This window comes from Hylaeus volcanicus, chromosome 3, assembly GCF_026283585.1.
Source record: "Hylaeus volcanicus isolate JK05 chromosome 3, UHH_iyHylVolc1.0_haploid, whole genome shotgun sequence".
NCBI lineage: Eukaryota > Metazoa > Arthropoda > Insecta > Hymenoptera > Colletidae > Hylaeus > Hylaeus volcanicus.
In genome coordinates, this window is record NC_071978.1 from 30,541,120 (window position 1) to 30,553,433 (window position 12,314).

Here is a 12,314-nt window from a genome sequence, read left to right on the forward strand (position 1 = left end):
TTCAGCCGCCTCCTCTTGTTGGACCTTCCGCAATTTAACCCTTTGATTACGGGAAACCGCGCGACGCCTATCAACCTTTTCGAAGAACGCGCTAAGTAGATGGGAACGTTCGCGGCTTTTTGGCAAGTAATGAGCTACGGTAGGTATATACTGGGTCATGCATAATGCGATTTTTCCGATTTAGATGGATTACGTGATGCGATACTTCGACATTCTTGTGTGTGTATGGTGGTCGTATACTGTGCTGAGCTAGGAAGTTGAACAGTGGGTCTGATTGGTAATAATACAATCTCCTAGATTGTACTATGAAATTCTATGGTATAGATTAGAATATAGAAATTGTATTGTATAGTAAAAAATATATACTGTGCAGTAATGAGAAATTAGTTTGTAAATCTAATTGATAACACTATAACTTCAGCATACTGTTGAATTCTACAGTATGGTGTAGATTAATGAGTGAATGAGTTTTATGTATAAGGGTATTTTTCCATCACGAGATGAGCTGAGTAAATTTTATTTAAAATACTGAATACTTGATGGTTTATTTCTATATATTCTAAGCCATGAAAAACGTTGCAATTATATAATTCTTTATAAAGGATCAAACACATGGAATAAAAGGAACTGATACCATGTCTTAATTAAGCTATTTATTGGCGAGAACAATATATAAATAATTGCAGGATTATAACTTTTTAACATACTTCTTAATTAAACCCTCTTGGAGGAATAATTTTTTGATATTTGTTTGACTCTCGAGAATAATACAAATTATACAGATGTCCCACGAATGCATTTAATCAATAATATTAATTCTTCTCACGTTCATCGGTCGTATCAGACCTGTCCGAACATGCAGTCCTCAAGGATACTCTGGCTGGAACGGATCGTCGTGATCTCGCGCGTGCACGCCAGACCAAGGACCAAGGATGACCTAGGAAGGCCAAAACTGACTCAGGCAGCAGATGTATGGCTGGGGTTAAGACCTCATCCGTCGGACGTTGCTAGTTGGGACCGAGAGTGACTCTGTCAACGGGATGCAGGGAGTACAGGATTTGACACGAGAACGTCGATCGTCTTCTTCTTGCATTAGACTCACCAAGAGGAAACGGGACTGACCCAGTAAGTCTGTCTGCACGGTCGCGTCGTGTTCGCGATCTCACTTGAGCTTCACTTTCCTCTTTAAAAATGGGAAATTTTCTAAATTGTTTGGAAATAAGAATAAACGTTGCATTCTAAGATTATAACCCTTTCAAACTTGATGTACATTGTAATGTATATCAACCTCTTGAGGGACGAATTTTAAACGGAATTTTGTTTTTTATTTATATTTTTAACCACTAGATACGCCTTATAATCCAAGAGGAGCGATATGAGAAATTCTAGTACCAGTAATGTAATACATATAAGCGTATACAAAAAATGGTTTTATTCGTAATACAATTGTTCATCTTGCTCGTGTTAATCTTATCCATCGCTACTTACCTCTTTCTCAAAACATGTTAATTAATCTCATCGTCGCTTGCCTATATTACTAGATTTCATTACCGATTATTGCTCACATGTTCCATTATAACAGGAACATCTCTAAACTTAATATACATTTCAAATTAATACGAAATAGATACACTGTAAGTAACAATTAACTTGTTTATTGCTAAACCAATTTATATAGCACAAAGCGAAGTAAAAATAGAGTTCGAATTTAAAAATTACAAACACTTCAAATGAGTAATTGTTATCACTATTACCTAATTATTACATCTTAACCAAGGGAATTTGATGTGTAGTATAAATTTGTATGTCGATTAGTACTTTAATTGATATCCATTTATTTAACTAAGCCCATTTTTTTTGCTTCCACTTCGTAAATTAATAACCTCCACATTTTGACTACAAACACTTCTGCTTCTTCGTCCAATACCTAAAATATACTTTGTTAAACAATAGCAGTATAGACTTTTTAATTCAATATTAATTAAATGAAAACCGCTCACCATCTGTACATCGTCAAGTATGCCCTGAGGAGAGCTACCGGCCATTACTTTGCTACAAATAAAATCTACTAGTGTGGGTTCAGGTTCGCCAATATATTCAATAATCTTTTTATTAATCCACGGCTTAATTCTTTTCTCCATTAATGTCTGCAAAAGATAAATAACAGTCTAAAGATATGCATATAAATTATAGACATAATACATAAGTATAGCTAATAACAGCTTACGTTATCTATTACCGCCCAATCCAGTTGGTATCCGAATAAAGCGTTTTTATCTGTAGGAATCTTGTCAATAAGGGATTTTATGTGTTTTCGTTTTTCTTCTTGACTTTTTGTACTTTCTTCTTTTCCTGATTTTTGAACATCCTCGGTAGACTTTTTCTTTTTCTCTTCGCCATAATCTGAGATAGAAATCGTATAAAAATTACACGTTAGCCGAGTACATGATGTATCGCTATTTGGGTTAGCGCACGATGAAATTTACCTAAAGGAACTAGTTTACGCTTTTTCGAGTTATTAGCACTATCGTCGTCGTCATCGTTATTAAATACATCCTTGACGTCGATTCGACCTTTCTTTCTGGTTTGATTTGTTTGTTGCGAGTTAACAGTGACAGCCGTGCTGGGACTAGCTGGGGTTTTGTTACCAACACCATGATCGCCACCGCGATTACCACCGCTTCCCATAGCGAACGGCACGAAGTTACCTAAAATAACACGCGAATGTGTCACGCAAATAGAGAATTTATTATTGCATCAATAGAAAAAAAAAAATACGCTGTACTTACTACTGCTCGTTTTTTCGGGTTCACTAACAAGAGACATGCGTGAGTCTTCATCTAACGTGGGTGGAATGGATTGTGCCGATGGTGTGACTGCTTGATGAGATGGCGACGATCTCGTACCCTTTAAACTCTCTCTATCCGTTTCTACGACTTCTTCGTTCTCTTCGCCGTCGTGATGATGATTCTGATGATGACGGTGATGCCTTCTGTGGTGATGATGATGTCGTGGAGGTGTTCTGGATGGCGCTTCCGGTTGGGAGGCTTCGTCAAATTGCACACACTCGTCACTGTCACTTTCGATAGGCTCAGTTTCTATGGGTGGCATAACTTCCTTTTCCTTTTTCACTACCTTTTCGTCTTCCTCGTCAATTATGGTAATCACTGGTTTAGGCTTATACTGCTCCTCCCTTTCTGCTTTTAACTAGAATATAAAGTAACAATTTAAGTGTGAAACCTCATTAAAAGCGGTTATTACACTGCAGTAAATGTACGCGTATTATTACATCACGCCTATAACGATTAATCATGTTTACCCTTTCAAATTCCGCCGCTGGATCTGGATGAGACGCATCGGCATAAAGTTTATCGCGGAGACGTTGAAGCTCTTGACGCTCTGCGCAACGATCTCGCGAATCGGCTTCTGCTTCAAGTGCTCTCTCTTCCAGACGTCGCGAGAGTTCTTTGCCTTTGTAATATTTAGCATCGTCTCTATCATCGTCGTAATCTTCAAGAAATTCTTTCAACCGTTTCGCTTCCCTTTCTCTTGCTTCTCGTTTCGCTCTACGTTTCTCCGCCTCTTTTTCATATTCCTTTTGTTTACGACGTTCCCGTGTCTCCCACGCTCTCAAACGCTCTTGATACGCCGCTTCTTTTTCACGTGCTCTTCTTTCGTTCTTCTTCCTTTCTTTCGCCTCCTCCTCTTCCTCCCTTTCACGCATGATCTCTCTTTCCGTCTTTCTCGCTTCCTCCCTTTCGCGTTCCCTTTCGCGTTCTCTATCTCGTTCCCTTTCCCTCTCCCTTTCTCGTTCTCTATCTCTCTCGCGTTCTCGTTCGCGTTCCCTTTCACGATCTCGGTCTCTTTCTCGTTCTCGATCTCTATCTCGATCTCTGTCTCTATCGCGATCTCTATCGCTTCTCTGACGATCCCTATCTCGTTCTTTGGACCTTTAATGACAGAAAAAGTTGTTGACATTCGATGTCTCGCAACGTGCAAATGTTTAGAACCATTAAATTCTTAAATTATTAAGAAACTTGCTTTGTATATTATAACTTTTCTTAATATCTAGTTACTCTTCTAATTATTATACACTGCTAATACCTGGATTTAGACCGTCTTTTATCTCTTCTACTACTTCCAGTACTACTACTACGACCCTTGTGAGATGTAGGGCTACCAGGATCACCGTCCTGATCGTCTTTAGTACTACTGCCATCTCGCCTGTCACGCCGTTCTTTTTCACGCTTTTCCCGCTCTTCTTTCTCGACTGCTTCTTTCTTCCGTTTTACTTGGGCCTTCTCCTCCTCCTGCTTCTACAAAACACAAAAATAGAAAAATTGGTGAGACCACATAATCAAAGCAAGCTTATCAGGCTGTGATAATAGAACGCAAAAACTAGCAATCGTATTCTCCTGAGTTATCAAAATTAACGGATAGAGAAAAGGTTACTAGGTAAGTGTAAAGTTAGTTTATGTATATAAAAAAGTAGTGGTAATATCATTACACTATAACAGTGCAATATTATCCGTTTCTTTTTTAAGTCAAAACAAATGGCCTTTGTACATATGTATACAGTATGTCCTGTAACTGCTGGTACGAGCGAGTAGGGGGTGATTCTAAGTGAAAAATTGAATCGATAAGTTTGAAAATTTGTCGAGTACGCGTCTAGTTGAGTTAGCTTCAGTTCCACGAATTTTACTGTTTCGAGTAGGAGAGTACTTTACGCTTCGTCCAATGTTTACAAACATTGTCAACATGACGATATCTCTTACAGCGAGTTTACTTTCTTCTTATGCTTATGATCCACAATGAAATCCGTCGAGCTGAAGCTGGTCATATGAAAAAATTTTATTCTATATTTTCGATTCAATTTTTTACGCAATATCACTCCCTCCCTACTCGCTTGTACCACCAATTACAGGACATCCTGTATATAAGAATATACATAATAAAATATAAAATATATCACATTTAATACCCACGCAGACAGTATACGTTGCTCGAAAAATGCTATACAGATTTTATTAGTTTACGCTAAAACATATGGAAAATGTATTAACGTTATTTTATATTCAATATCCCCCATAACACCAGCAAAATGACGAACTTCTAATGCTCTAAACAAGTAGTTTGCAAAAATGTTTTGATTTCTTAAAAAGAAATCAAATAGCTTGTATAAAATTGTTTAAATTTTATATAAACAACTTTAGTATTTAATGTTACATGTATTACCATATTTAACGATTACTAGTTGCACAAAAATTAATAACATGTCAAATATCATAATTCTGTTCATCTCAATGAGGTATACTCACTCCACTGGAGCATGCTCGGTCAGCAGCATCTTACACGAAATCTTGTTTACATATCAATTACCTAAGTGCAGGTATAAACTTTGGAAACAAGCATAAAAAATTTCTTAAGCTCTACTTAAACTAAAAATACCTTAATACTAACAGACGCATCGTAGAGGCCACCCAATGTACTTACAACATTGCAAATGTGCCTGTAAATCAATAGTGTCTAAAACTATATAAGTCTAAGAGTCGAAAGGGGTGAATATTTAGATTTCTTGTCAATACTCAATAATTATTAGAAAGTATTATACCAATCAGAAGCGGAGTCATCACGAAGAAGGGATTCCACCAAAACATCATTCACTTTTGCCAAGAAACTGTCACACGTCTGTCAACATTGTTTTCTTCTGGCTATGCAGCTGATGCAGCAAACTGTTGGATATCAAATGCACAATAGTTTGCCCACCCTTATCGTCCCGTATTATCAACGTAACGTCTTAGAAATAAATTAATATGGTTCATCCTTATTCGATATAATAGTATCAATAATGGGTTACTGCTTGGAGAGCCCTACACAACAAACTCTGATGAATACTGCTTCAAGAAATACTTCTATATAACTAGCTTGTAAAAAAATATAATCAAAAATTAAGCATTGTGTAAAGGCTATAACACATTTATACCTGTATTGTCATTTTATGTAATGGAACATGCTCTATGTAAAAACGATAACAAGAGACATAACTGCTGTAAACAAATAAGAAAAAGCGTTTCCTCAACTATGAATTGCCTTTTCTTAAGTTTTCATTATTTAATATCCATACAGTAACCCATACTCTTTTAAACTAATAAGGACAGAATAACTGAGTGCATAAAAATAGATGCACTTATGAGGAGAAAACAGACTGTTGAAACATGAAATATCAGTGGTCTTAGGTATTCAGATGGGCAGTTCACTAACAAAACTACAAGAACCGAATGGTTGTGTTGGCTCATGGTTGTGGAGTTTACTCACGGTGTGAAGTTGACTTGGTCAGTCAGTGTGGTGGTACCGGAGAATGGAGGAGCGCGCACCTAGGTACTACATGTCTGATCGAGACGCTGACAGAAGCTGTTTACACAAAATAAAGACAACAACTGAACAGTCGCCATTGTGATGACAAATTCATTTCATTGTGTGTAGGATTCAGAAAGTCTCGATCCTATTAATAATCTATCTAAAAATATATTATAAAATATGTCAGCGTCAAATTTTTTTTTTTTTTTAAATAATATTTTTACCAATCCTAGGCAGTGCGTAAAAACAATTGGAGTGACAATTTACTGACCTTCTATATACAAGTACTAGACTGCTAGACTTTAGTACAATTACATACATCAAAATAACTAACTTCCAACTCTTTTTACTTTCATTTTTTTACATTCTACTTTGATATTGAGTAAATATATTAACCCTCAGACGACAACGCGATATTTTTCTACCTAAAATTTATAGTGAAATGTATAACAAACCCCAGTAGAAAAAGTCATATATGAATATTTCTAGCAAATAATTTACTTAAAACTAACTGAAGATGAGATTAAAAGAGAAGATTACTTAAAATGACAAGTATTAATTCAATCAAGTTAATGTTACTAAAAAATCAATGTAACTGAGTTCCCTGATGAATTCCACATGATTGTCTAAGAGTTGAGGTCTACTGTTGTAGACAATTATCCAAAATTAATTATATAAAAATTTCTATTTATTATCGATCACATACAAATATACTGTATCTTCGCGAAAGTACTAGCGGTAGCAGTTTAGCACAATAAGTATAGAAGCGGATAAAGAAATTTGATTGTATGGAATAAATTGTATTCAATATATAATAGCAATAATGCTATTAGTAACGAAGAATTATTTGCGACGAGTCAAGAAAATGGAGTTCCGATAGAGACAAATTTATTGGCTACACGATGTCAGCATGTTGTAGAGTTACGAGATTCTCCCGTCTAAAGATTGCACTTTTCTTGTTTTTCATGTTTTGTTGGTTGGATATACTCTGACTTACCGACGAGGCTGCAGCTGCCTGCGAAAATACGAGGGTTGTGCTGTGATTGACTCCCTTCAGAGCCAATGAATGAGTGAAAGAGTGGTCCCCACACACAGCATTCCTAGGCGTGTGCGTTTGCTGTGTGCGACGCACGCTGCCTGTTATTATAATTATAGCAACGAGTCACGGCTCCAATTATTTAGAGCTAACATAGCACACACGCACTTTATCACAAAATACTTAAAAACTATATTTTATAACTATACATTTGTAATCCTCTTTTGCCTGCCCAAATGCATTGTTCAATTTTCTACATATATGTTGTGAGTTTAATCAACAATTGTTTAACACGAATTGCAGATATAGTCACAATACATTTTATTATAATACTTAGATTGTAGAAACATCTCAACATTTGTCATGTGCAAATTTGACCAATTATGATTCAATCAAATTAAAATCATTCATTATCAAGACAAACACAAGTAATGAATTTACTAGTTTCCAATGAAGAAAAAAGGTGCTATAAACTTTTCGAGTTTAATATAAATATTGTACATATATTTAGAAATATTGTTTACGATTATTTTCTAAAACCAAGAAATAAAATTTAAAAACAGTCATTCTCTAATACATTCACATTTCCTTCTACTCCGTAGAAAGGTCAATTTCTTCTATTAAAAAAAAAAAAAATAATCAAACAAAAGATTTGACACATTTTGTGAAGATAATAGAAAAAGTACTACAAAGTATTACAAACATATTCTTGATAATGTCTTGACAAAACAAAAAATACATTATTTATATGCAAACAATTCAAAAATAAAACACAAAAATGTAAGACTATACTAAAATATCATAACTACTATCTTACTGTAACACGTTCGCTACAACCGCGAAGAGAAGCGTCCGCCATAAACCTTGTTACATTTATAGCAAATTTATTTAATACAGGAAAATATATTACTAGACTTTTCGAAACAATTACAAACGTAGTTTTTCTCAACATTTTAATGTTTAATTATATCCTCATTTTGAAATTTTTAAGGAATTATGTAACCAACATTGGTATTACTAAGACAAATATTCTATTACAAAAAGCATAATAAAATATATACATCTAACAATCTATAACGCGTACTGCGAACGTATTAAGCAAATTACTACCTTCTTTAAGAAAAAAAGAAAACAAACAATGAAATACATTGTTGAAGTGCATTGCACATACATAAAACAACATAAATTAACATTTGTATATAAAAAAAGTTTCAGAAAAGATTGTTCTTATTGCGATATGTTACAGAATAATGTTTATAATGCTTCGTAAAAAATTCATGTGATTGGTGACAACAGTTTTACAATTATTACCCTCTGTAAACCTATATTTTTTACCCAATCCTATCAGATCACAATTTATAATACCTTCTAAGATTTTGGTATATCACATCCGACAATATGACCAAAAAGAAGGGCAGAAAAGTAGGAGTAATATAAAAAGAATGTTAAAGTGTAAAAATAATTACCTTCATAACCTCCCTGAATTTTCCAATTTCTCGTGTAATCAAGTCTCTTTTACTTTCTTCTATTTCTGCATCATCCAGGTTCAAAGATTTTGCAACCATTTTTGTTTGATGTTCCTCTATAAAACAGCATAAAATATTTATTGTCAGTTCCCTAATTTTATTGGATAAGTTATCACACAATAATTAAAATATTACCAGGAGCAACTTGAGCCATTTCCAGATCAGCAGCATGTTCAGCTATGATTTGATTAATGCGAGCTAGCGCATCCGCATCCACTACTCTCATGCTCTCATCCATGTAATCTTCACCTTCTTCTCCATCTGTCCCATCGGTACATGTTTCATCTTGTAAAGGTGACTGACCTCCTCTCAACTTTTTTCTTCTTTCCGCTACAATAAATCGAATATATAAATATATTATATACAACTTTGCAAGTACCCTCTATATGCAATTCTTAAATTTACCTTTAAACTGATCAAGTACAACTTTGGCTTTTGCATCAACTTTTACAACAAGTTTCTTTGTGCCTATTTCCATATCATGAAGTAATCTAACTGCTCTAAGACCTGCATCAGGACCTGCATATTCACAAAATCCAAATGCTTGGACTCTCTTCCACGAAAGAACATGGCCACATGCACCCAGAATATGTCGAATCATCACATCAGGTGCTCTGTCCATAATGTTACCAATGAACACCGTAACTGGTGGGCCGGATTCTCTCTCACGACGTCGATTATTATCATGACGATTCTGGTTACGTGCATACCGAACAGCTGGAGCTGAGGTCTGCATCGCAGATACGGGTGTTGGAATCATCTATGTTTTATAAATGGTAGGTTTCTTAATAATGCACATATCTACTCATGCAGTCCAGAGTCTCCCCTCCCCCTAATACCATAGTAATTTATTTCTTCTTCTTTTGTTGCTTTTTATTACAACATGGCATCATGCAAATATTAATTTAAAGAAATTAAGATGCGTATCAGTAACATAATTTTTAAAAAATTTTCTTTTCACCCTTGTACATGAATTCTACTATGTGAATATTTTGAGTAATATACATTCCACTTTACATTGACAATCTACATACAACTTGTTAATACATTACACTAGACAACTGTCTAAAACATTATTAATTGCAGTTATTGATATATAAGTTACATCAAGTTCAAATTAATTACTTTACATAAAAGTGATAATACATGCTTCTACCCATTGCTTATAAAGAAAATTGCTTACTGTAGAATGCACTGATTTTATTTTTTTTATATATATAAAAAACAAAAAACAACACATTCAGAAAGAATAACATGCATGGTTTTGAATTTAATTTCATTATTAATAATTTAAATAAATGTACAAAATAAAAGATTCACATTTTGAGAACTATTAAAATAAAAACTGTTAAAATATTGAGGACATTAACCCTCGAAAAATTAAAGCAGAACTTGTTGATCCCACTTGACAGAAAATCTTCAAAATATATTATTCCTATTACATAAAATATTTTCATACCATTTGTTTCCTAGCATAAAAAATTACTATTACAATAACAGTTAATGGCATAGTCTTTCTAAGGTTAAAGTTAACATAAAATACATAATTCGTATTTATATTGTAAAAGAACAAATAAACATACAAACTATTATAATTACAATTACTTCCTAAAGTATCAATGAAAAAAATTACTTAGTTTTCTATTAGAAATGTAGCAACATGTACCCAAGAAAAAGAATCCACAAATTATTCAATAGCATATAAACACAAGCATGCTAAAAACATTGAAATAGTGAAATTTGTAAGTACTTACATGTGCCATAGGCATTACACCACCTATAATTGGAGGAGGTGCGCCAACCATGTAAGGCATAGGTGGCATGCCTGGTATTCCCATTGGAGGTTGGCCAGGATAAGACATTTCTTACTTTAATTAGTACTATGGCAATGCTCTCTCTAAAAAACATAAAACAAATTATTTTTATACAAATATCTTATGATGAATATGAACCTTAGTTTTACATGTAACCTACAAAATTTAAGCAAAATATATATGTACGTACATACATATTATTTCGCATTGAAGAGATTTCAATAAAGATATTGAAAAGAATGTTTGTCTTTTACTAAGAATATGAATCTTTTAGTTGTATCTTTACAATCTTTATACAATGGTAAATTAAAAATTAAGCTAAATAAGATTGAAAATTGTTATTTTAGGCTGAAAAATTATAGCATCTATAAACAATAATAACTATTATACATTGATAACTTATTGCAAATGACTAAAAACACTTATTAACACAATTGTTGCAACAAGCAATACTTCACTTATACAATATCTACAAAATAATAATATCTAAGCATGTGCAAATTACTAGAACATATCAAAATCGAGACTTAAACTTGAAAATTTTATGTAAAACTTAAAAAAATTTACATGAGATAATAACCTTTTATAAATAACAATCTTTTTTGTCACTTAAAACTTTACTGGCATATAATAAGATACTAACATCAATTTAGGATTGCATCAATTATTATTTAGTAGCAGATGTTTTGCAATTCTATATAAACGTTTTTCGGCTTATAAGTTTTACTATATAAGAACATGTTTTTCGTAACAACAGTTACAGATGCCAGACAAGACATTAATGGATGCGTTGATATTCTAACCATTAAATGATTTTAACAAAGAACTGGTCCTATACTTACATAATATATTTGAAAGTAGATACAACGCATTGATCATCGTTTCAAAAATGTTTATGTCATTTTGTTGAGGCTAGAGAGCTGAAGAGATGTTTCACTAAATACACGAGCTTAAACTTCCACTTTCACAATCCTTCGAACTGGCACCCACTTCTTTTCGTCCATTACGGCTTCACGCGCCGATCTCTTCTAGAAGGGTATGGTTGATGATATATTTCCTATGTGTTTAACAATACATCATAAACGTACCACATTTTACACACAAAATCCAGAATGTATTAGACATCTTTATACATTTTACAAAGTAAAAATGGACCTCAACAAGTCTCTTTATTCAAAATACCACTGTTAAGATCAAAGAAATATATATATATACAACTCAGAAGCTTACAAAATTTGTATAAATTGTAATCTGTGTTACTGCAAATCTCGGTTACATTACGGAACACACTTGCAAATATTTCAAAAATTCGATCCCCCTAATGCAATCTTTCTTTTGGAATTAAATGAGAAATCTGTAAATTATTATTTTGTAACAAGACAAATGGCAACGTTGGACATACGTTCCAGTTTCTGATTGGTAGAATCATTAATGCATTCTACGAATCAGAAGACTGGACATACTCCATGCATCAAATAAATACATGGGGCAATAAACAGAACTATTTGGACAGACAATTAACATAATGTGGAGAGCCTCTAATCTCATATACATGTACATTATGTTTTATTATGTTTTGCA

The 12,314-nt window shown here is 33.6% G+C and overlaps 1 protein-coding gene across 3 annotated transcripts; it reads right to left on the reverse strand.

Annotated features, from left to right (window-relative positions):
- Positions 1 to 1,409: 1,409 nt before the first annotated feature.
- Positions 1,410 to 11,774, reverse strand: LOC128873603 (RNA-binding protein 25). 3 transcript variants are annotated; one of them, XR_008456438.1, is made up of 13 exons: positions 11,576 to 11,774; positions 10,674 to 10,816; positions 9,325 to 9,679; positions 9,055 to 9,249; positions 8,860 to 8,975; positions 4,105 to 4,316; positions 3,320 to 3,950; positions 2,790 to 3,207; positions 2,487 to 2,708; positions 2,228 to 2,403; positions 2,001 to 2,147; positions 1,755 to 1,927; positions 1,410 to 1,632 (listed from the first exon to the last, which is right to left on the reverse strand). XR_008456438.1 is itself a non-coding variant. In XM_054117298.1 (12 exons), exons 2-12 carry the CDS (start codon positions 10,779 to 10,781, stop codon positions 1,835 to 1,837), a joined length of 2,643 nt encoding a protein of 880 aa, XP_053973273.1. In that variant the 5' UTR covers positions 10,782 to 10,816; positions 11,576 to 11,774; the 3' UTR covers positions 1,629 to 1,834. The 3 variants fall into 3 exon arrangements, 2 of the variants coding, with proteins under 2 accessions (XP_053973273.1, XP_053973272.1); XM_054117298.1 differs by having other exon boundaries at positions 1,629 to 1,927; positions 9,325 to 9,649; XM_054117297.1 differs by having other exon boundaries at positions 1,629 to 1,927.
- Between the last annotated feature and the right edge of the window lie 540 nt (positions 11,775 to 12,314).

Bases quoted from the DNA above. Each gene is read 5' to 3' on its own strand.
- LOC128873603 (XM_054117297.1), bottom strand. From the start codon at position 10,781: ATGTCTTATCCTGGCCAACCTCCAATGGGAATACCAGGCATGCCACCT. The intron at 8,976-9,054 runs GTAATATTTTAA...GCTGTTTTATAG, and splicing joins AATGGCTCAAGTTGCTCCTG to AGGAACATCAAACAAAAATG. The intron at 3,208-3,319 runs GTAAACATGATT...TTTATATTCTAG, and splicing joins CAGCGGCGGAATTTGAAAGG to TTAAAAGCAGAAAGGGAGGA.